We start from the raw sequence: 25,994 nt of genomic DNA, 5'->3' as shown, positions 1-25,994 counted from the left end.
TTGGCAGCTCGGGCTCAGTGGGTGCACTGATGTCTTATTTGATGGGAGGGAGGCCTGCCTGGGTATATACTGGAACTTGGCTCAATTATTCGTCCCCCAGGATATGTCCCAAGCATAACTTTATTCTGTAAAGTATGGCAGAAATTAAAAGATATCACTAAAATTTCGGGATGTAGTGCCCTTACACCTCTCTGGAACAATCCCAATCTCTCCGAACTTCTTAAGCTGAAAGGCTTTGATACTTGGGGGAAAAAAGGGAATATACTGGTTATCACAACTCTATACTAATGGGATTTTCAAAAGCTTTGAACAATTGAAGGAAGAGTTTAACCTCACCAATACATATTTTTACCAATATTTACAATTACGCCATGCCTTGGCAGTGCAGGGGAAGACAATGGATTTGACTATACAGGCGTCTATGATAGCAGAACAAATTAGAAAGGGAGGAGAAACCACCGGAGTGATCTCAGGATTCTACAAGCTATTGCTCTCATTTTATCAGGACCGTTTTCCTTTGAATGTTAGGGAGAAATGGTCCCGAGAGGTAGTCCTATAAACCGATGCACAGTGGTTGGAGGTACTGTCTAAGGGCCCCTTGCTATCCTTGTGTGAGACGCACAGACTCTCACAACTGTACTTAATACATAGAGTATACAGGACACCTATGTTTCTTTATAAGCTGGGTATATGTACCACATCTAACTGCCCTAAATGTGATATTCCTGAAGCGCACATACTCCACATGTTTTGGGAATGCACTGCCATGGGCCCCTTCTGGCAAATAGTTCTGGATATCATCTTTGAGGTATATAAAATCAGACTTCCAGCCGAACCGTTAATATGTATACTAGGCCTGTTACAGGACGATTCCACAGAGGATATTAGTATTGGTAAAAGTAGATCACTATATCAGGCTAGGAAATACTGAATAAGCACTACAGTACCAACTAAAGAGGAGTACATTGCACGTATGAATGTGATAATTGGACTAGAGAGGGGAGTGTACTATAAAAGAGGAACACTTAAGAAATTTGAGTCTATCTGGGGACCATGGTTACGAACGCCAGGACTGCCATCTAGACGCCTCCTAACTATACAACTGGGGTGAAACTGATGGACAATGAACAAATGGGAACACTATAATATAGTTCTATTGACAGGTAGGACATAGTGGGGATAAGGAATTATAATACCACGAATCAAGAGAGACAGGTATAATGTCAACATGGCATGGTGCGGGTAAGGGGGGTTATACAATTGTATATGTTTAGCCTTTGGTTATTGTTTCACCCAAATTAGGTACTTATTTGTTCATTTAAATGAATATATACCAGCTATATGTATGTATAAAATTGGAAACTTCAATAAAAATGACTTGATTCAACTAAAGTTCATTTTTATGATGTTTGCCACACAGGATAAATATTGTGATCATTTTATTTTAAAGAGCTTAGTCAATTTCCAGTGTAATTTGTCAAAATGCCATATACAGTCACATGCTCCATAAATGCATGGATGACTGTATACTGTCCCGCAATGAAATAAACATCCTCTGCAGCAAATTGACGCATCCACAGATACAGGCAACATATTTCTCTGTATCTGTGCATGCGCTGGATGTGTCCATTTGCTGTTCAGCACCTGCACAGAACAGAAGGTCCCACCCACAGGCACGTTAGACAGTTAATGCATGACATTGTGATGTGATAATGCACAGTGAAGCTTGAGCTTTACTGTCAGCTATCAATAGGGTAGTTTATACACATTCCAGTCACGTTATTATGACCACCAGCTAATATCGAGACTAGACGGGCTGGGAGTGACTCAATAAGCTCCTGGTAGGTTGTCACAGGTATCTGGAGCCATGCTGACTGCAGTGCATCCCACAGCTGCTGGAGGGTGTGTGGGAGAGGATCCAGATCCATAGAGCGAACACGACGATCGAGGTGGTCCCACAAATCCTCAGTTGGGTTCAGGGCTGTGGAGTACTTGGAAGTCTTGGTCATGCTCCACCATGACCAAGACTGCACAATTCTGGCCATGTGACGTTGCATTGTTTTGCTGGTAGATCCCATACGCCCCACGGAAGACAATCAGCATGTATGGATGTACATGATCTGCAAGGATGGAATCATACCCAAATTAGTGCCTTCCACATGGCTGAGTGGGCCCAGAGAATGTCACACAACATTCCCCAGACCATATCGCTGCCACCACCAGCTTGTGTTCTTCCAGTAATGGTTGCAGGGTGTTTGTTCTCTGATGTTTCTTACCTGACACACCAACGTCCATCCATCCACTGAAGCAGAAAACATGACTGATCTGAGAAGGCAGCCCTTTGCTAATCAGAGGAGGTCCAATTACGATACTGCTGCCAAAATTGAAGCAGTTTCTGCCGATACAACTTTGTTAGCAGAGGTGCAGTGAGCATTTGTCTACTTTGGAGTAGAGTTCGCTTATGCACACGACAGTATTTTTTCACGGTCCGCAAAACGGGGGTTCCGTTGGTCCATGATCCGTGACCGTTTTTTCATCCGTGGGTCAATGTGGACAGATCCGTTTGACGTTGACACAATATGGTGCAATTGCAAACGGATCCGTCCCCCATTGACTTTCAATGTAAAGTCAGGAGTTAATATACCATAGGATCGGAGTTTTCTCCAATCCGATGGTATATTTTAACTTGAAGCGTCCCCATCACCATGGGAACGCCTCTATGTTAGAATATACCATCGGATTTGAGTTAGATCGTGAAACTCATATCCGACAGTATATTCTAACACAGAGGCGTTCCCATAGTGATGGGGACGCTTCAAGTTAGAATATCCTACGAACCGTGTACATGACTGACCCCTGCTGGCTGGCAGCACCCGATCTTTGACAGGGGGCTGTGATCCGCACAATTAACCCCTCAGGTGCCGCACCTAAAGGGTTAATTGTGCGTATCATAGCCCCCTGTAAGAAATCAGGTACTGCCAGGCAGGAGGGGGCAGACCCCCTCCCTCCCCAATATTATATTCATTGGTGGCCAGTGCAGCCCCCCCTCCCCCCCCCCCCCCCGTTAAAATCACGTTCCAAAACCCCCATCATCGGTGGCCAGTGCGGCCTCACCTCCCCCCCCCAGTTAAAATCACGTTCCGAATCCCCCATCATTGGTGGCCAGTGCGGCCTCACATGTCCCCCCCCCCTAGTTAAAATCACGTTCCCCCATCATTGGTGGCAGTGGAGAGTTCCGATCGGAGTCCCAGTTTAATCGCTGGGGCTCCGATCGGTAACCATGGCAACCAGGACGCTACTGCAGTCCTGGTTGCCATGGTTACTTAGCAATTTTTAGAAGCATTATACTTACCTGCGAGCTGCGATGTCTGTGACCGGCCGGGCGCTCCTCCTACTGGTAAGTGAAAGGTCTGTGCGGCGCATTGCCTATAGCACAGACCTGTCACTTACCAGTAGGAGGAGCGCCCGGCCGGTCACAGACATCGCAGCTCGCAGGTAAGTATAATGCTTCTAAAAATTGCTAAGTAACCATGGCAACCAGGACTGCAGTAGCGTCCTGGTTGCCATGGTTACCGATCGGAGCCCCAGCGATTAAACTGGGACTCCGATCGGAACTCTCCACTGCCACCAATGATGGGGGAACATGATTTTAACTAGGGGGGGGGGGGGCGGACATGTGAGGCCGCACTGGCCACCAATGATGGGGGATTCGGAACGTGATTTTAACTGGGGGGGGGGGGGGGAGGAGTGAGGCCGCACTGGCCATCAATGATGGGGGATTCGGAACGTGATTTTAACTGGGGGGGGGGGTGAGGCCGCACTGGCCACTAATGATGGGGGATTCGGAACGTGATTTTAACTGAGGGGGGGGGGGGGAGATGTGAGGCCGCACTGGCCACCAATAATGGGGGATTCAGAACGTGATTTTAACTGGGGGGTGGGAGAGGGGAGGCCGCACTGGCCACCAATGAATATAATATTGGGGAGGGAGGGGGTCTGCCCCCTCCTGCCTGGCAGCACCTGATCTCTTACAGGGGGCTATGATACGCACAATTAACCCTTTAGGTGTGGCACCTGAGGGGTTAATTGTGCGGATCACAGCCCCCTGTAAGAGATCAGGTGCTGCCAGGCAGCAGGGGGCAGTCATGTACACAGTTCTCAGTATATTCTAACTTGAAGCGTCCCCATCACTATGGGAACGCCTCTGTGTTAGAATATACTGTCGGATATGAGTTTTCACGAAGTGAAAACTCATATCTGAAAAAGCTTTTATGCAGACTTATCTGTGATCCGTCTGTGTGAAAGTTGCCAACGGCCACGGATGCGGATGCCAATCTTGTGTGCATCCGTGTTTTTTTACGGACCCATTGACTCGAATGGGTCCGTGAACCGTTGTCCGTCAAAAAAATAGGACATGTCATATTTTTTTTGACGGACAGGAAACACGGATCACGGCCACAGATGAACGACGGTGCATTTTCCGAGTTTTCAACGGACCCATTGAAAGTCAATGGGTCCGCAGAAAATCACGGAAAACGGAACAACGGCTACGGATGCACACAACGGTCGTGTGCATGAGGCCTATGGCTCATGCACACGACTGTATGTATTTTGCGTTCTGCAAAATACGGATCCCTTTTTTACAACTCTGATAAATCGTCCCTTTTACCCATGACAGCAACAAGGGATATATGTGCAGACAGCCTATCGCACCTTATATACCAACCACGCCAGCTCATGACCCGTGACTTCCTTCAGGAGTGATGCGCTACTGACATTGAAAGTAGGAAGTGGTCATAATAATGTGACTCGACTTTGTACAACACTAAATGTCAGGGTTACACGGTGACATGGTACTTGTGACATTTTTTGTTATGATTGTCAATGGTGCGACAGGACAAAAACATCCATCCAAGTTGGATTTTTGTGTGAGCGTCACAGTCGCAGAATGTCACAGTGTGACACCAGTGACTATCATTACAAAAATATCGCCATGTAGTACTTTTTGCCGTGTGACTTATTGTTGCACAACACACATCTCCATGTAGCCCTAGCCTAAGAGCAAATTTAATAATCAAATCGATGGCATTGAGGCAGACCGGCTGTCTAAACCTGCACCAAATTTATCACAGTGGCTCAGGCTGGATGATAAATTTGGTGCAGGGACAGACACTTTTGTCTAACATCAGATCAATTATTGGTTGGCTTAGTTTGAGACAGAATTTTGCAACAGAATGGTGGTGCAAAATGTTGCATATTGGGCCACATCCCCTTGTCAGTCTATGCACAAATAATTTATTTAAACCCAGATGCACCACATTTTGGTGCAATTTACAGTAAAATATAGGTGCACTCACGTTAGTAAAGGTGGGCCATCGCTTTAAAAATGATAACTATGCAAAATTCTTTTTTTTTAAATGTAGGAAATGTCAAACATTTGTACCAGTCTGGAACTGGAGGACAGTCTACAGATCTATGATGCATTGCACTCACTGGGGGTCATTTAATATGGTTTGATAAATGGCCCCCATAGTTTATTTGCCGGAAAAGCCTGCCATAAATGTGTGCATATGATGACTGCTTAGCCTCACACATTAATTATGGCAGATTACTGTAAGTAAAGCAACTTCAGATTGCATTTTCAATCCAAGCAGGAAAATTATATTTTCTTCCCTTTGCTGTTTTTTCTCGACATTTGTTTTCACGGGAGAAAAAAAAAACATAGTCTTTATATGCTCAGTTTTACAACAGAATGTAAATCTCTAAATGATGTAAGTACAAATAAATGTAAAAAAAATAACATTCCAGGTAAGTAGTAATGGCATAAGCTCTGAAATAAATCCAGTCCCAGGAAAGAAATCTCAGTCTTGCTCCTGAGGTTTCTCTCTGTTCAGAGGTAGATGCCAGTCTCTAGGAGGGCGCTTTCTCATGGACCACACGGGGTTGTTATTCTGCCCCTCCTTTTGCCTTGCTTTCTCGCTCTGTATCAGTGCTTCCTGGAGAGGAGACAAATTGAAACTTTTGATTAGAGTACTGTTGGTATGGAAAAAAAATACACAGACGTATATATGTAACAGTGCTCTCAGACATTTAACAGCTGTTCCCGACAGATCAACCATGAACGTTATCAGGCAAAAGATATTGGAGATGAGAGGTTGCAAAGGTGGCGCTCAGTGGATGCTATATGTAAAGAGCAGCGGTATCGCGGCAGAACCACAAAAATCTGCCGCACAGGGGAGACAATGTAATGTATTAAGATACTGCGCTAAGGGACATATTATGATAGGTATTAATGTACAGGTGTTGCAAATATATGGTGACTAGCACATGAAGGTAAATCACTATACAGGTACTAAGCTGGTTTGAGACAGTGTACCTGTAATGAAGGCTTCTGTTTGCGTGCTTCTGTCCGCGTCCCCGTACTTGGTAAGGCGATATTTTCTTCTTTACTTTTGTTACTATGATCGATTTTTTCTTTCTTAATGTTCTGATTCAGAAAAAGAAATCCAGATGCAGAATAGTTCGGCGTGCTGCCTCGTGCCCTGGCCGGTGGCGCGCTGCTGCCGCAAGTGGAGGTGTGTGCAGAGGAGTGGTTGGCGCTCACTTGGAGCTTGTGAGTGATGTCACTGACAGCGGTCATACAATGACCACCAGGTACCAAGTATCTCTTTGTCCAACGCGTTTCGAACAGACGCTGTTCTTCCTCAGGGAGTGTTACCTGGCTGCTCACGCTCCTTCCTTATAAGCACTTCTCCAAAGCTTTAACCCCTTCCCTGCCGATCCTGCATGAATTTGTCACCGCTCATTTATTCAAAGGCAAACAGTTCTACCTCCGCATTTAGACCATTGGGTATTAAGCTGTCCATATTAAATATCCATTTTGTTTCCTTCCTGGACATCTCCTTAATGTAGTCCCCTCCCCTCTTGTTTGGTTGTATTATTTCGACTCCACAAAACTGAGACAATAAGGAAAAAGAAAGGAAGCCTCAAAAAAACAGTAAAAAAGGATTTTTTTCAGGTCTGAAAAAACACAAACAAAAAAGGGGATGCAGAGGGGGGAAATTCTCCAAAAAAGAGAAAAAAATCAAATAGGGGAAACAGAAACGGATGAAAAATGGGGACAAAAAATATATAACCTGAGTAACCATATTTTAAAACCAGGAGAGGAAAAAATCCTTAAAAAGGGACTCAAATTTGCCCCCACGGTGTACCTCAATAAATTTCAGGCCTTCATTGGGGTCAGAAAATTTATGAGAAACTTAGCCCTGAAAAAATACTTTATAAAAAAATCTGCAAATAGCCAACTGCCTCATAAAAACCAATATAAGGAAAAAGAAAAAGAGGAGGAGCCAACAGACGTCTTTAAACATACTGATCTAAAACCTAAATCAAAATACAACCCTTTACAGGAATACTCCTCGGCATTAAACAGTTTTATGAACCTCTGTTTGCCTTTGAATAAATGAGCGGTGACAAATTCATGCAGGATCGGCAGGGAAGGGGTTAAAGCTTTGGAGAAGTGCTTATAAGGAAGGAGCGTGAGCAGCCAGGTAACACTCCCTGAGGAAGAACAGCGTCTGTTCGAAACGCGTTGGAGAAAGAGATACCTGGTATCTCTATGACCGCTGTCAGTGACGTCACTCACAAGCTCCAAGTGAGCGCCAACCACTCCTCTGCACACACCTCCACTTGCGGCAGCAGTGCGCCACCGGCCAGGGCACGAGGCAGCACGCCGAACTATTCTGCATCTGGATTTCTTTTTCTGAATCAGAACATTAAGAAAGAAAAAAATCGATTATAGTAACAAAAGTAAAGAAGAAAATATCGCCTTACCAAGTACGGGGACGCGGACAGAAGCACGCAAACAGAAGCCTTCATTACAGGTACACTGTCTCAAACCAGCTTAGTACCTGTATAGTGATTTACCTTCATGTGCTAGTCACCATATATTTGCAACACCTGTACATTAAGACCTATCATAAAATGTCCCTTAGCGCAGTATCTTAACCACCTCCGGACCGCCTAACGCAGATTCGCGTTCCGGAGGTGGCAGCGCTGCGCACAATCACGCATATACGCGTCATCTCGCGAGACGCGAGATTTCGCTCAAAGCCGGCCCGCGCATGCACATCGCGGGCCGGCAAAATTAAAAGAACAAGTTCGTCACCAGCCTGCCAGCATCGATCATTGGCTGGCAGGCTGGCGATTTTCAAAAAATCCAATCACAAGCCATATAACAGATCATATTAGTAAATAGGATCTGTTATATGGCTTGTCTGCTGGTCCTTTTCGTCGGTTGGATCCAGCAGAGGAGCAGACTGAACTGTGAGTACACCAAACACTACACCTTAGCCCCAGATCACCCCCCTGCACCCCAATTAACCCTTTGATCACCCCTTTGATCGCCCCTGTCAATCACTAGTGAAAGGAAAAAAAGTGATCAGTGTAAACTGTCACTTTTTTTTTTTCACTAGTATTGGCTGTTAGGTTTTAGGATAGTTTAGGCCCCTTGGTTAGGTAGTTTAGCGTGAGTTAACGCCCAGCCCACCACACCGCAGTCACTTATTCGCTGTTTAGCGTATCGCTAATCAGCATTTGTACTTTTATAGTATCTGTAAGTGATCAAAACTGATCACGGTCAGATCTATAATAGTATTAGTGTCACCTTAGCTCGCCCTCCACCCAAAACGCAGTGTTTGCCCGATCAGGCCTGATCGGTCGCCCACACGTGCGTTCACCCACGCCCGCCCCACCGCAGTGACAAAAAATATATATTTTTTTGATCACTGCACATTCATTTTACACGCACTGCGGCGATAAAAAAATCAGTTTTGATATTTTTTTATCAACCGCAGCGGCCTCCGGTACTTCGCTAGCCTCCCCTTTGTAAGACAGGCTTGCTTTTTTTCTTGGGTAGTCTCAGGGAATACCCCTAAATTTAGTAGTCCAAATGGCAAACAGGGGGTATTCTTCTGAAGAGGCCTACAGGATTCTGACCCAGTCGGATGAGGAGTGGGAACCCTCATCTGACGAATCTAGCGGGTCAGAATATGAACCTGTAGAAAGCAGTGGCTCTCTGACCCAAAGTTCGGACGAGGAGGTTGAGGTCCCTGGCAGCACCAGGCGTACCCGGCCCCGTGTCGCTAGACCACAGGTTATGCAGGATCCGCTTCAAGAGCAGCAGAGTGGGGCTGTCGCTGCCGGATCACGTGGTGAGGCATACACCAGCAGCGCAGCCCTCCCTGGACCTAGTACCAGCACTGCCGTACAACATGGTGACGTGGCGAGCACCAGAAGGGCAGTTGAAGCTGGTACGGTGGCACGTGCAGTAGTTACCCCGTCGCAGCCACCGCACAGACAGGCCCGTAGAGCCCCTAGAATCCCTGAGGTGCTGGCAAACCCTGATTGGCAGTCATCAACTTCAGCCGCACCATTAGTTCCCCCTTTCACCGCCCAGTCTGGAGTTCGGGTTGAGACGGCTCAAATCGGTTCGGCCCTGGGATTTTTTGAGCTGTTCTTGACTGCGGAGCTCTTGGACTTAGTCGTGGCAGAGACAAACCGGTATGCCACACAATTTATATCCGCCAACCCGGGAAGCTTTTATGCCCAGCCTTTCCGGTGGAAACCAGTCCAAGTTTCCGAAATTAAAAATTTTTTGGGCCTTCTCCTCAACATGGGCCTGACAAAAAAGCATGAATTGCGGTCATATTGGTCCACGAACCCGATTCATCACATGCCCATGTTCTCTGCTGCTATGTCCAGGGCACGATTTGAGGCCATCCTCCGTTTCCTGCATTTTAGCGACAACACCACCTCCCGTCCCAGAGGCCACCCAGCTTTTGACCGGCTCCACAAAATTCGGCCCCTCATAGACCATTTCAACCAGAAATTTGCAGATTTGTATACCCCCGAGCAAAACATCTGTGTAGACGAGTCCCTAATACATTTTACCGGGCGCCTTGGCTTCAAACAATACATCCCAAGCAAGCGTGCCCGGTATGGGGTCAAATTGTATAAGCTCTGTGAAAGGGCCACAGGCTATACCCACAAATTTCGGATCTATGAGGGAAAAGATCAGACCCTGGAGCCGGTCGGTTGCCCTGACTACCTGGGGAGCAGTGGGAAGACAGTCTGGGACTTGGTGTCACCCTTATTCGGCAAGGGGTACCATCTTTATGTGGACAATTTTTACACAAGTGTGGCCCTCTTTAGGCATTTGTTTCTAGAACGGATTTGCGCCTGTGGCACCGCGCGAACTAGTCGCGTGGGCTTCCCCCAACGGCTTGTAACCACCCGTCTTGCAAGGGGGGAGAGGGCTGCCTTGTGTAACGAAGAACTGCTCGCGGTGAAATGGAGAGACAAGCGTGACGTTTACATGCTCTCCTCCATTCACGCAGACACGACAATCCAAATTGAGCGAGCAACCCGTGTCATTGAAAAGCCCCTCTGTGTCCACGACTATAATGCGCTCATGGGAGGGGTGGACTTCAATGACCAGTTTAGTTTCCCGCAGAACCAGACGCTGGTATAAGAAGGTGTCTGTATATTTAATTCAATTAGCGCTGTATAATAGTTTTGTTCTCTACAGTAAGGCTGGGAGAACAGGATCCTTCCTCAAATTCCAGGAAGAGATCATCGAGAACCTCCTTTATCCAGGAGGTTCCGTGGCCCCATCCACCAGTGTAGTTAGCTGTCTACACGAGCGACATTTCCCCAGTGTCGTTCCTGGTACCTCAACCCAACCGTCACCCCGAAAAAGATGTCGTGTCTGTAGCAGGAATGGAATAAGGCGTGACACCCGCTATTTCTGTCCTGACTGTCCTGACCACCCTGCCCTATGCTTTGGTGAGTGTTTCCGGAAGTACCACACACAGGTACACCTAGCATAGGGATTGCATCTCACAGGACAGGCACACAGGGCTATTAGGGCCCTTTTACTCACAGCTGCTGCAAACCTCTCCTTTCACCTGGGATAAAGTGCATAACGTACTTTGCCAGATCTTTGGGCGATTTGCGCTTTGCACATTGTCCCATGGGGAAGGAGAGGTTTGTTCTATAAAGGTAAAAAAAACTAAACAAAAAAAAAATTACCGGTAAGTAAAAAAGTTAAAAAAAGTTAATATGTTCTGTTCTAAAGTTAATAAAGTTATTGCGTTGCGGCCTGGTTTTTTCTTACCTTCCAGGTGGACCAACCGATCGACTAGCTGCAGCACTGATGTGCATTCGGACAGAAGCATTGCGCTGCTGTCAGATTACACGCAAGTCGGTGTATGCGGCGCTGCAAGACGAGATTTCTCCTCTGCAGTAAAAGATACGTTTGCCGAGGCATATGAGCTGAGGAGGTGGCGGTGTTCATATACTTTGGCAAACACTTTGTATATATAAAAAAAAAAATCCCGGCAATGATTTATTCATCCACATCGATTGATGTGAATGGAGAAATCTGGTTTGCCAGGGCATACGAGCTAAGTGGGTATGGATGTTGGGCGGAGCTCCTATGTCCTGGCAGACGCCTTTCCCCTCCTTTTTCTTTTTTTGGCAGAGATTTTTTCATCCACATTGATCGATGCGAATGAAGAAATCTGTGCCGTTCATTTTTTTCTTTCAGCCCAGAGGCTGAACGGAAAAAAAAATTCTCATTACCTGTATGCTCAATATAAGGAGAATAGCAGAAACTCCTAATACTGGGCATACATGTAATGATTGCGGAGACCCTCAAATGCCAGGGCAGTACAAACACCCCACAAATAACACCATTTTGGAAAGAAGACACCCCAAGGTATTCGCTGAGGGGCATATCGAGTCCATGAAAGATTGAAATTTTTGTCCCAAGTTAGCGGAAAGGGAGACTTTGTGAGAACAAAATCAAAAAAATCAATTTCCGCTAACTTGTGCCAAAATTTTTTTTTTTCTATGAACTCGCCATGCCCCTCATTGAATACCTTGGGGTGTCTTCTTTTCAAAATGGGGTCACATGTGGGGTATTTATACTGCCCTGGCATTTTAGGGGCCCCAAAGCGTGAGAAGAAGTCTGGTATCCAAATGTCTAAAAATGCCCTCCTAAAAGGAATTTGGGCACCTTTGCCTAGCTAGGCTGCATAAAAGTGTCACACATGTGGTATCTCCGTATTCAGGAGAAGTTGGGGAATGTGTTTTGGGGTGTCATTTTACATATACCCATGCTGGGTGAGATAAATATCTTGGTCAAATGCCAACTTTGTATAAAAAAAAAAATGGGAAAAGTTGTCTTTTGCCAAGATATTTCTCTCACCCAGCATGGGTATATGTAAAATGACACCACAAAACACATTCCCCAACTTCTCCTGAATACGGAGATTCCAGATGTGTGACACTTTTTTGCAGCCTAGGTGGGCAAAGGGGCCCACATTCCAAAGAGCACCTTTCGGATTTCACAGGTCATTTACCTACTTACCACACATTAGGGCCCCTGGAAAATGCCAGGGCAGTATAACTACCCCACAAGTGACCCCATTTTGGAAAGAAGACACCCCAAGGTATTCCGTGAGGGGCATGGCGAGTTCCTAGAATTTTTTATTTTTTGTCACAAGTTAGTGGAAAATGATGATTCTTGAGGAGAAGTTGAGGAATGTGTTTTGGGGTGTCTTGGGGTGTTTTGGGGTGTCTTTTTACATATACCCATGCTGGGTGAGATAAATATCTTGGTCAAATGCCAACTTTGTATAAAAAAATGGGAAAAGTTGTCTTTTGCCAAGATATTTCTCTCACCCAGCATGGGTATATGTAAAATGACACCCCAAAACACATTCCCCAACTTCTCCTGAGTACGGAGATTCCAGATGTGTGACACTTTTTTGCAGCCTAGGTGGGCAAAGGGGCCCATATTCCAAAGAGCACCTTTCGGATTTCACTGGTCATTTTTTACAGAATTTGATTTCAAACTCCTTACCACACATTTGGGCCCCTAGAATGCCAGGGCAGTATAACTACCCCACAAGTGACCCCATTTTGGAAAGAAGAGACCCCAAGGTATTCGCTGATGGGCATAGTGAGTTCATGGAAGTTTTTATTTTTTGTCACAAGTTAGTGGAATATGAGACTTTATATGAAAAAAAAAAAAAAATCATCATTTTCCACTAACTTGTGACAAAAAAACGAGATTTTTGTATAACTTACCAGTAAAATCTCTTTCTCGCTCTTTCCTTGGGGGACACAGAAGACCTTGGGTATAGCTCATCTCCATAGGAGGCGTGACACTAAGTGAAAGCTGTTAAGCCCCTCCTCCACAGCTATACCCTCAGCCTGGAGAGAAAGGCAGCCAGTTGCGTGTCCAAGCAGTGAGAAAAGGCAAAGTCCAACAAGGAACCAACAAGCCAACTACCCAACGGGTAACACAAACTCGGAAACCGTGTAGAGAAAAACAACGAATGGGTGGGTGCTGTGTCCCCCAAGGAAAGAGCGAGAAAGAGATTTTACTGGTAAGTTATACAAAAATCTCGTTTTCTCGCCCAGTTTCCTTGGGGGACACAGAAGACCTTGGGACGTTCAAAAGCAGTCCAAAAGGGGAGGGACCACAGCTCCAAGGCGAAGCACCCGAAGGCATCAAGGAACCGCCGCCTGCAGACCCAGGCGGACCAAGGCAGCATACGCCGAAGCCAGAGTATGCACCCTGTAGAACGCTGTAAAGCGTGCAAGGAAGACCTGTGGCCGCCTTGCTCAAATGCATGGCCGAAGCCCAAAGCCTCCGGCCCAGGAGGCACCGACCGCTCTGGTGAAATGAACGGTGACAGTAAAGGCAGAATCCTGCCCTCGGTGCGGTAACCTCAGCAATAGCCAATCTGATAAAGCGGAGGAAAACCACCCCGGAGTCCGTCAACTCTAAGCGCGGACCTCCAGGAAACCCAAGAGACCGAACGTCGACAAGAGTCGGAGATCTCCAAGTAAAAACTGCAAGGCCCAAACAACGTCCAAATTGGTGAAGTGTTGAAGCGAAAGGCAAACACCACCTTCAGAAGGAAGGAACGGGATGTAGAACAGCCCTGTCCTGGGAAAAGACAGAAGGCTCAGAACAAAAAGGGGGCCATTCAGGCACCCGTCAGAGACACGACTGATACGGAAACACAACCGTACAGGACAGGAGGGGTAGAGAGAACTTCTGTAACGGCTCCAAGGACAAGATTGGAGCGCCGAGAACTCAGTATGTAGTTCCCAGGGCGGTACCGAAGGACAGTACAGAGGAACCAAAGAGCCATTTCGAGTAAGAAGGTCTTGACAGGCCCAGAGGGCTGGGGAACGCTGGAAGAGGAAGAACAGCGCTGACACTGATACCTCAAGTAAAGGAATCCCAGTCCCAGGTCCAGGCCGGACTGGAAAAAAGACAGAACCATGGGGAGAGAAAAGTCAGAGTGGGGAATGCACAGCTTCCCACAGAACCCCAGATAAAAAAAAAAACCATAAGTCTTACGACAGATCCTGGACGAAATACAGCCAGGAGCGGGCAGTAGCGAACCCGCTGGAGTCGCCTGGCAAGCGGGCGAAAAGCCAAATGTGATCAGGCGCAGACCAGTAACACGGGCAGAAGTTGACAAACTGGTCCCGTCGGCCCCCGAGCAACGTTGTCCCGTATCCACCCGAGTGGGGGAGCAGAAGGACAGACGGAAAGGAACCAAAAGGGTCCGCCCAGCATCCGCCAGATGCCAGGACAAGACAGGCTATAGTCCATGCTGATGTAGCCATGTTCTACAGTCCCGGTGTAGGAGATCAAAGGACAATCTGGATCGAAAGGTAGTCCCCCCAAGTTACCGAGAAGGTAAGTCTACAGCAGGACCATTGTCTTAGAATGGACCACACAATCTGCACTCAGCGGGAGGACAGAACGCGGTAGACTCGATAAATCGGCACAGCTAATACAGCCAGTGTGAACAAGGGAGACAGTACGAGGCCAAAAGGAACACCGGAACCATCCACATGACAACCATGCTCTCCCCAGAGGGGAGGACAGTGAAGGAACAACCTCTGAAGTCTGGCGGGACAGAAGCCACATCAGAGTGATCTGTACCGAGCGGGGGCCAAACAGAGCCGGCGAGATAAGGTAGTCGAGACAGAGGCCGGCATAACACCCTCCAACCGAACGGAGGAGTGGGCAACAGGGAAGCCATAGGACAGCTCAAAAGCAGAACCCTGCTACACTGTGAGATGCCCGGTTCACCGCCTCGCAGAAGGAGAATACCCTGAAGAACCCAAGGCGGAGGTCCTCCGGACCTGGGTAATCGAGCACCCAAGAGAATTTGGGTGACCTTCCCGAGAAAAGCGGCCCGCACCTGGTAGCAGATCAGACTGTAGCGTAGAGGCGCCAAGAGGAAGGACTCATACCACACTACATCCGAAGAGGAGGAAATTGCAGCAGGCAAGGGAACCGCAGTCCTGCCAGAGCCAACGAAGAATTCGAGGGGCGCTCCAGACAACCGCACTCTCGACCATGTGACCACTAGCGCAGGGAAGCAATACCGCGGAAGGACGAATGGGCACGCATCTAGGAACCACGAACATTCCCTGGGATGAAGGGCCAACTAATGAATGAGTACCACCCAGCTCCGTGCAGCAGAGAGCAAGTAGAGCCCGTCCGGGTCAGGTGGACAGAATGAACTCCTTAGAGACGAGTGCAAGGTTTGTGGCAAAGCATCGTATCCCAAGAAAACAAAAGTATGCCGCAGGAAGTAGATGAGGCATACGTACGAGCAGCCCGTAAGCAGTGAGAAGGCCAACCCACCTACAGGAGGAGAAGGCATACACGGCCCAAACAACGCACAAGAACGTCCGCTCACTGCAAAAGGTTAATTTAGCGAGAAAGGGGGGGCTCGCCACAGAGTGCCACAGCATGTACGGAATTGCAAAGTGCAACCTGAAAGGGAGTTATGCACAAGCCTAGTATAGCATGCGATGGAACGCAAGCAGTCCGCCCCGAAAAGGGGGGAAATTGTATCTGGCAAACTGCAGTTGGCAAGAGTGCAAAGGCAGGTCCCAAAAGGGAGTGATGCCTAAGGCCGTACCTACTTCAGAGAAGCAGGACATACCCTATAATCCAGCATGAACGCAGGAGGTCCACCTAGTGAAAGGGGAACATGCACAGGGTTATCCTAGCATTAAGTGAGTGTGCAATAATACACCCAACACTGATTTAGCGAGAGTGCAACTACTCTGCCAATGAAGGGGGACATGTACAAGTCCAGCACAGTCATACAAGGACAGCCGTGAATCTCATGAGCGTGCCAAATTCTGCCCATGGAATGAGGGGTGGCCACGCACAAGGCCAGCACCGTATCCAATGGGAGTGCAAGCGTTCCACCCATGTTAGAGGGCAATGCTCATGGCCAGCAAGGTATCCGGTGAGAGTGTAGCATGCCGCCCAGAAAAAAAGGGGGGGGTAATGCACATGGCCAGCATCTCATCCAGGGAGAGTGCGTGCACCCGCCATATATGGGAGTCATACACATGGCCAGCATCGTACTGGTGAGAGACAAACACAGTCAGTGAGAATGTGTGTATGTCACCTGAGGAAGGAAGGCATGCCCATGGCAGGTAGCGAATCCAGCGAGAGTGCGTACACCGCCCACGGAAGAGGGGTCATGCATATGGCCGACAGCGGATCCAGCGAGAGTGCAAGCACCCTGCCATGTATGGGGTACCTGCACATGGCCAGCAACGTACCTGCGAGAAAACAACCACAGACGGAGGGATGTATGTATGCTGCCTGAGTCATGCCTATGGCCGGCAGCGAAACCAGTGAGAGTGCAGCATAGCAACATAGTACATAAGTACATCATAGCACATGAGAGAGAGTGCAGCGTTCCGCCTATGGAAGGGGGTCGTGCACATAGCCAGTACCGTATCCGGTGAGAGTGCAGTATTCCGCCTAAAAAGGGGGGTCATGCACATGATCGGCAACAGATCCAGTGAGAGTGTAGCGTTCCGCCTAAGAAGGGGGTCACGCACATGGCCGACAGCGAATCCAGTGAGAGCGCTGCGTTCCGCCCATGGAAGGGGGTCACGCACATGGCCGGCAGTGAAACCAGTGAGAGTGCAGCGTTCCGCCTATGGAAGGGGGTCATGCACATGGCCAGCACCGTATCCGGTGAAGGTGCAGTATTCCGCCTAAAAGGGGGTCATGCACCTGGCCAGCCGGCAGCCAGGGAGAGTGCAGTATCCCGCCTAGGAGGGGGGGGATGCACATGGCAGGCACCATAACTGGAGAGATGATGAATGCTGCCTACAGAAGGGCCGCATGCACTTGGCCAGCGCCGTATCCTGGAAGAGGGCAGAAAAAACCACCTAAAAAGGGAAATGCCCTAGCACCTACGCAGGTTGGGAGCGCAACACTATGCCACCTGTGGAAAGAGGGCATGCAGACATGCAGCACTACAGATGAGGCTGCAGCGTCCTGCGCAGTCCAATAGAAATCGTTATTATTATTATTTATTTTCATTTTTTTTTTTTTTTTTTTAATTAAAAACACAGCTTCTCTGAGGCTAAAGGGGGGCCACCTATAGGGGCACAGATAGTCAGGAAAAGGGGGGCCAGCCATACAGGCCCATTGGGAGCCGGCCTGTACCCAAAGGGTTAACATGGATCCGGCCTGGAGGGCGGCGCTGCGATCCCCTGGGGGCGGAGGAACCTCCCGGCGGGAAGAATTCGCGCCTGGAGAAGTTCCCGCCCCCTCCACCAGAGGCCGGAATCTTGCGGCCTAGTAGGCCGTGAAGCCGGGGTCTAAATTTGCGGCGCCCGGTGTGTACCGCCGGGACCTGAGGCGGAGTGGGGCATCAAAACCGGCCGCGGGTGCCCACCCCGCGGGCCGGTCGGAATTGCGGCCCAGCAGGCCGCGAAACCTGGGCTAAATTAGCGGAGCCCCACCGACCGGCACCAACGGTCAGCCGGGGCCTGCTGGGCATAGACGTCAAGCCCAAAGCCGGCCGCCGGAGCCCACCCCGCCGGCCGGAGTGTCAGGGGCTCGGAATGGCGGCTTGCCGGCCGCGGGAGCCCACCCCGCCGGCCGGAAGAGTCAGGGGCTCGGAATGGCGGCTTGCCGGCCGCGGGAGCCCACCCCGCCGGTCGGAAGAGTCAGGGACCCGGAATGGCGGCCTAGCAGGCCGCGGAGCCTGGGCTAAGATTTTGCGGCGCCCGGCCGCACCGGACTACCAATGTCGGCCGGAGGCGAGGCCTTACTCCACAGCCGTCAGGAGCCTCAGGCCTTGAGCAACACTCCGGTAGGAGATGCCTGTGCTGATTTCCACCCATGTTAGTTGCCGCTTCTGTAGCTGGCTGTGGAGACAGCCACTGGCTGCATGTCTATGGGAGCCAGGCAGGGGGAGGCAGAAGGAAATTGCCGCTCTGCGGCACCCCAGGGGCCAGCATAGATCCAGCAGGGGACTAGAGGCCCAGTATGGGGGTTAGGCACGCAGGAGACCGAGGGTGGGGGGGGGGGTGGGGGACGTAGGGCTGGAGAAGCCTCTTTCTTACCACAGCCGTCTTCACCCTCGGTCCATTCCAGCAGGGTCGCCCCTTCAGCTACTGGCACCGTAGTGGCAGGACGCTGGAAGAGGGACTTGGCGTGCGGGCGACCCTTGCGCTGGCGGGATGTAGGGGAGCTGGGCTGCCCTGATCCACCTTGCCTTCTGTGGGGGAGGCAGCAGTGCGGGTGACCGGCACTGGCGCAGCTCAACCCCGGGAGAACAGAGAGGTCTAGTGCGACTCTGTTATCCCTGATGATCTGGAACAAAAAGAAAAGAGTAAAAATCTAAAATTTAAACAAGGAGAAACCAGCCCTGCAGAGCAGGGAGTGTCTTGCCTCCTTGGACACTAAGCAAAAACTGGCTGCCTTTCTCTCCAGGCTGAGGGTATAGCTGTGGAGGAGGGGCTTAACAGCTTTCACTTAGTGTCACGCCTCCTATGGAGATGAGCTATACCCAAGGTCTTCTGTGTCCCCCAAGGAAACTGGGCGAGAAATAAAAGTTCTATGAACTCACTATGCCCATCAGCGAATACCTTAGGGTGTGTACTTTCCGAAATGGGGTCATTTGTGGGGTGTTTGTACTGTCTGGGCATTGTAGAACCTCAGGAAACATGACAGGTGCTCATAAAGTCAGAGCTTCTTCAAAAAGCGGAAATTCACATTTTTGTACCATAGTTTGTAAACGCTATAACTTTTACCCAAACCATTTTTTTTTACCCAAACATTTTTTTTTTATCAAAGACATGTAGAACAATAAATTTAGAGCAAAATTTATATATGGATCTCGTTTTTTTTTGCAAAATTTTACAACTGAAAGTGAAAAATGTCATTTTTTTGCAAACAAATCGTTAAATTTCGATTAATAACAAAAAAAGTAAAAATGTCAGCAGCAATGAAATACCACCAAATGAAAGCTCTATTAGTGAGAAGAAAAGGAGGTAAAATTCATTTGGGTGGTAAGTTGCATGACCGAGCAATAAACGGTGAAAGTAGTGTAGGTCAGAAGTGTAAAAAGTGGCCTGGTCTTTCAGGGTGTTTAAGCACTGGGGGCTGAGGTGGTTAATATATTACATAGGCAAAAGATATTGATGACCTGTCCTCAGGATAGGTCATCAATATCAGATCTGCGGGGGTCCAACACCTGGGACCCCGCCGATCAGATGTTAGAAGAGGCCAGACCTCTTCCTAGGCCAGTGACATCACAGTTAGGCTACATTCACACGTCAGTATTTTTCTATAATCCGAATTTCGGTCCGTTTTTTGCGGATCCGTTGTTCCTGAAAATGTTTCCATATGTCATCCGTTTTTTGCAGATCCGCAAAAAACGGAAACATGTATAAATTTCAATAAGCAAATAAAGTTGTTTGGATTTCCTTGAAAAAAAAAAAAAATAATAATATTAAAATGTAATTTCCAGGAACGGAATCCGCATAAAACGGATGACATACGTAATGACATCCGAATGTCTTCCGTTTTTTGCGGATCCATTGACTTTGTATTGTACCAGGATCCGAATATGGCGGAAAAGAATAGGACATGTTTTATATTTAAACGGACATGCGGAACGGAACAACGGAAATGGACAGCACACATTGTGCTGTCCGATTTTTTCCAGGACCCATTGAAAATGAATGGGTCCAGATCTGTTCCGCAAAAAACGGAACAGATCAGGAAAGAAAAAACGGACGTGTGAATGGACCCTTAGGCTTATTGCACATGATCCGCATTTGCGTATCCGCAATACACGTGCACCGTTCTGTGTGCATTCCGCATCACGGATGCGGACCCATTCACTTCAAAGGGTCCGCAAATCCAGGGATGCGGAATGGTGCGGAACGGAACCCTACGGAAGCACTACGGAGTCCTTCCATGGGGTTTCATCCCATACTTCCGTTCCGAAAAAAAGATAGAACATGTCCTATCTTTTTGCGGAACGGCCGGCTCGCACACCCATTAAAGCGAATGGGTCCATGATCTGCTGCGGCTGCACGGCCATGGGGCGCGCACGTTCATTTGCAGAAGGCCTTAACGGTCATGTGGCCTAGTTTCAGCTCAGACCCATTCAATTCAATGCGGCTGAGCTGCAATACCAAGTACTGCCACTATACGATGCACAGTGCTATGCTTGGAAAGCTGCTGGGAGCCCCGATGAGAGCAGGGCCCCCCTGAAAGAGCTGATCAGAAGGGGCGCCGGAACTTGGACCCTCACTGATGAGATAATGATCTAGCCTGAGGATTGGTCATCATTACCTTTAACAGGATAACCCCTTTAACATTAGTGTTGTATAATTAATTTGAGAAAGGTTGAACTTGGTGGACATTTGTCTTTATTCAACCTATGTGGTCAAAGGACCTGTGGTGACGTCACTGAGCTCATCACATGGTCCAATCACATGGTACATCACTATGGTGATGGATCATGTGATTGGACCATGTGATGTAACGTCACCACAGGTCCTATAGCCGGCAGCTCATGATTAAAAAAGTAAGAAGAGATCGGCAACTACGCGATCAAGAGGAGGAGGTGAGTTAATTTTTTTATTTCTTTTTTTTTAACCCTCAATTGACCTACTAAGCATTCTGTATTCAGAATGCTATTATTTTCCCTTATAACCATGTTATAAAGGAAAATAACACAGTGAATAGACTGTCATCTTAGCAACCATGCGTGAAAATCGCACCGCATCCGCACTTGCTTGCGGATGCCTGCGATTTTCACGCAGCCCCATTCACTTTTATGGGGCCTGCGTTGCGTGATAAACGCACAATATAGAGCATGCTGCAATTTTCACGCAACGCACAAGTGATGCGTGAAAATCACTGCTCATGTGCACAGCCCCATAGAAGTGAATGGGTCCGGATTTAGTGCGGGTGCAATGCGTTCACCTCACGCATCGCATCCGCGCGGAATACTCGCCCGTGTGAACCCAGCCTTACAGACCAAAGTACACAGCAAATATGTTGGCAAACAAATATGCTGATGAATATGACAAAAAAGCACCTGGATTTCAGATTTCTCCATATATTTAGCTTAAAAAGATGCTGCGTGAACTTACCCTCAATTCACAGCATGTACATTTATGCAGCAGGTTTCCAGCTGGTTTTTACAATGCACAGAGTGAAATCCACAGCAAATGCATGTCAAAATCGGCATATAACTCGTGCAAAGTTTGCCAAATAAACATGACCCAAGTAGATATGAAAAATAGTTTAGCCATAATCAACTCGAAAAACTGTGTGCTACTTTGTCACTGTACAGATTTCAGAAAATGTCACCTTGGCTGCTTGACTCTTCTTCTTTTCCCATTCCTTACAGGCCATGTAGTCTGCCTTCCACTGCTGGCAGGCTGGTTTTCCACCATGAGTGTAGTAGTAGTGGAAACGGTTCTTAAAGCTCTTGCAGTACTTCCATTCATCCCAATAGTCATCACAGTCTCGGGGAGGCTGAGAAGAAGAAAGTAAGAGAAAATGGATGAAAACTATGAATTGTTTATTTTTACTACTATTACTTTCCCCTTACTCCATTTATGGACATATAAATAAGGCTACTTTCACATACGCGTTTGGTGCGGATCCGTCATGGATCTGCACAAACGCTTCCGTTCAGATAATACAACCGCATGCATCCGTTCAGAACGGATCCGTTTGTATTATCTGTAACATAGCCAAAACTGATCCGTCTTTAACACCAGTGAAAGTCAATGGAGGACGGATCCATTTTCTATTGTGTCTGTGAAAACGGATCCGTCCCCATTGATCCGTTTGCTGCAATCAGCGTTTTGGTGTGCGACTCCAGAGCGGAATGGTGACTGATCGGAGGCAAACTGCTGCATTCTGAGCGGATCCTTATCCATTCAGAATGCATTAGGGCAAAACTGATCCATTTTGGACCGCTTGTGACTGAACGGATCTCACAAATGGAAACAAAAACGCCAGTGTGAAAGTAGCCTTAGCCCTATATGCCAGCCAGGTCCACAGTGAGCTCCAGGCATGGCTCTTACCTGGCAGCAGGGAGGTGGCAATGTAGTGTCGGCAGTGGTAGTTGCTTGCTCTTCCTTAAGTGCTGTACCAATTTGTAATAGCAATGACCTGTGGTCCTGTACTTTTTAAATGCAGGAAAAACAATCATCTGCTGGATACTACGGGTACATTCACAGCTGAGTTTCTAAATCCAGGAGGCGCCTGTTCCAGTATAAATGCCGGCTGGGCAAAAACTGCTGCAGGCAGCATCATTTGTCCATCCGAAACCCGGCATTTATGGCAGAAAGTGGGCGGGTCCCATTATAGTCAATGGGGATCCAGCAATGCTGAATGTGGTAGGCTGTTCCCTGCCGGATCCGTGTGCTTTCCACATTTTCTACTGACCCCTGGTCTGGTCTGTATTGAGCACGAGAATAGCCATTCTATGGAAGGGGTGGAAAAAAAAATTAAGTACGCACCGAAAAGAGATCCGAATTTTGCGGATCTGTGGTTTTTGGACTGAAACACAGGCACGGTTGTGTGCTTGGGGTCTAAAGGAGTGGCAGGCAATGCAAAGAGATTGTCTGGCAAATTAAAAACTGGGCTAACAGCAGGAAAGTTGCTTTAATTTTTTTTTTAAATCAACGCCCTGTAGCTCCAGCATCACCAAAATGTTGGCCCCTGCCGATCTCTAACTCCCCACAGTGATGACGTGCCCATGACAGCTGCAGCCAGTCACTGGCCTCAACAGTCTTGCGGAGGAGACCACCGGAGCTGCAGGGGATTTTCCTGGAATACAATATTGATGGGCAGGGGGCAGACTACCAACAATCAGCTGTTTGACAGGGCTCAGGTCATATGCATGGATTTCCTCCAGGTATTGCCACTTTCCATCCTGACAGGGAATGTAGTGTGACCTCACTGGGGACAGCAAGGGCCGAGAATGTCTGAGGAATATGTGAGCAAAATGCATACATCTCGTTGTGGACACTGCCACGGATTGCCACAAGGCAGGACACATAGCCTTAGCATGTCACGTGTCCTTCAGCACATACAAGTCACACAGCAGACACCACACTCACCCTCCAGGCGTCAGCCATGGTACATACTGCAGGAGCAAAGGACCTTTCATGACGTCATGATCATGTGATCAGTCACATGTCTGGGAGGAGTCAGGCTCTGTGCCGCCCCATTCTTATCTCTTGCAGAAGGTCATTTGCTTGCAACATGAATGAAAAGGAACTGAGACATTTCTGCAACAAATCTTCGATGAGTATACTGACTTTTACAGATCTCAGGGTTGTCTGACAGTGGCTTAACCCTTAGGATACCGGAGGTTTTTTCATTTTTGCGTTTTCATTTTCTTCCCTATTTTAGGTTAGCCATAACTTTTTTATATTTCCGGTCACATAGCTGTCTGACTCTGACAGCTTATTTTTTGCGGGACAAGTTGTACTTTCTAATGCCACCAAAGCGGGGAAAAAATTCCAAATGGGGTGGAACTGGAGAAAAAACACAATCCCACCACCGTTTTACGGGTTTTCTTCCCACGGTGTTTTGTTTACGGCAAAACTGACCCATGCCCTTCATTCTCTGGGTCAGTACGATTACGATGCCCCATATGTATAGGTTTTTTATGTGTAAATAATGTAAAATATATACATTATTTTGTTTTTTATCATCATTTTAAGGCTCATAAATGATTTTATAAATGATGTTTTTTATTTTTTATTTTGATCTTTTAGCGATTAAAAAAATGACAATTTCTTTGCATTTTGCTCATTTCTTATGTTGGCCTGCCATCTAGTGGCCAAAATAAGAATTGCAGCATTAATGCTCTGAATTTCTTCGTAGAGATTCGAAGCATTCAGCGCATGTACTGAAGTCCCGATTGGCCGCACGGGGATTCAGTAATAAACACGGAAGCGTGAGCTTCTGCGTTTTTGCGCACTCAGGTGCCGTGATCTCACTTGATCACGGTATCTAAAGCATTTAATTCAGAGACTTGCCGGCCATGACGCCCGCTGCACACGCAAGTGGGCGTCATGCTTGTACGGCGCAGGTAGCGAAAGGGTTAAAGGGGTTGTCTCACTTCAGCAAATGGCACTTACCATGTACAGAAAGTTAATACATGTATTGTGATTGTCCATATTGCCACCTTTGCTGGCTTGAGTCATTTTTCATCACATTATACACTGCTGAGAACCAGGGGTTAATACTAGTGTTGAGCGAACTTCTGTTTTAAATTCTGCGTCCAAAGTTCGGGTTTTTGAAGAATTCAGTTATGGATTTCACTACCACGGACCATATTGGAATTCGGAATCCATAACGGGATTCTTCGATAACCTGAACCCAAACTTTGAACGCGAACTTAAAACACAAGTTTGCTTAACACTATTTACGACCATTCTGCAATCCAGCAGCAGTGGCTGTGCTAGCACACTGTAGGAAAAAGCACAGGGAGCACGCATAGGCATGCATGCACATCAGCTCCTGTCCCGACCACCCCATTCTGCACTGACAAGAGCTCCGATGCTGAATCGCGCAGGAAAAAGGCATTTTCAGGAGTTCCGGTGACGAACCAGTCTCTCCTTAGGGCTGCCAGGTGGAGGCTTCCACCCAGCTGTGAGCCCGGTGACGTCACTGGCACTGATGGGCGGGCTTTAGCGCTGCCCTAGCCTGTAAAACGGCTAGGGCAGCGCTAAAGCCCGCCCATCAGAGGCGGTGACGTCACCGAACTCACTGCTGGGTGGAAGCCTCCACCCCGCAGTGTATTATTGTAAATAAAAAGCCCTTGCCCTGCGCAATCCAGGGGCTGCCTGGGTGAAAATATGGGTATGTCCGCTTTAACTACATAATAAGGTCATTGGCTGCAGTGAGACAACCCCTTTAAAGTGGCTCTGTCACCCAGGTCAACCCTATACAACCAGGAATATAGGCCGGTAGGGTTGCTGATGCTGATTAAAATGATACCTATCTTTTATCTGTAGGTGCCGTGTTTCCCCGAAAATATGACATACCCATAAAATAAGCCGTAGCAGGATTTCTAAGTATTTGCGCATACCCTGAAAATAAGACATAGTGATAGGCGTGGCTAAGCGTAACGGCGTGGAGCGGTAAAGAAGACAGGCAGCCCTTCTCATCTGCCCCATCGTCACAGCTGCTATCTCACAGGTGACTGAAGAGGTGCGGGCAGCCCCATCAACAAGGTCGGCTCCCCCTGTCAGGTCCAGGTCCTTCTGTGTGTGCTGCAAGCTGAGGCATAGAGGGAGGCATAGAAAGTGAAAGTCTCCTCAGTGAAGTGAGGAGCAGGAAGTTCTGCTTTAGGTATTGTGTGTCCTCAGGGGGGAGAATAAAGCTGTGGCTGCCGTTTTACTCAGCACTGTGGGTCTCTCTCACCCAGCACCAACAATCAACAGTCTGTGGGAAATGGAGTCGCAAAAAATTCAGGATGGAATTCTGGGTTTGGAGAGTTATGACGATGTTCCAGAAGAAGACGACTAAGGCTACTTTCACACTCGCGTTTAGTGCGGATCCGTCATGGATCTGC

At 48.0% G+C, this 25,994-nt stretch overlaps 1 protein-coding gene across 1 annotated transcript; it reads right to left on the bottom strand.

Annotated features, from left to right (window-relative positions):
- Window positions 1–5,711: 5,711 nt before the first annotated feature.
- Window positions 5,712–23,603, bottom strand: C2H22orf39 (chromosome 2 C22orf39 homolog). Its single transcript, XM_040416348.1, has 3 exons — window positions 23,527–23,603; window positions 21,761–21,928; window positions 5,712–5,996 (listed from the first exon to the last, which is right to left on the bottom strand). Exons 1-3 carry the CDS (start codon window positions 23,542–23,544, stop codon window positions 5,862–5,864), a joined length of 321 nt encoding a protein of 106 aa, XP_040272282.1. The 5' UTR covers window positions 23,545–23,603; the 3' UTR covers window positions 5,712–5,861.
- Window positions 23,604–25,994: the final 2,391 nt, after the last annotated feature.

This window comes from Bufo bufo, chromosome 2 (assembly GCF_905171765.1).
Source record: "Bufo bufo chromosome 2, aBufBuf1.1, whole genome shotgun sequence".
Classification (NCBI taxonomy): domain Eukaryota; kingdom Metazoa; phylum Chordata; class Amphibia; order Anura; family Bufonidae; genus Bufo; species Bufo bufo.
Note: the sequence above shows the minus strand (reverse complement) of the source record. Positions and strands in the feature narration are given on the sequence as shown.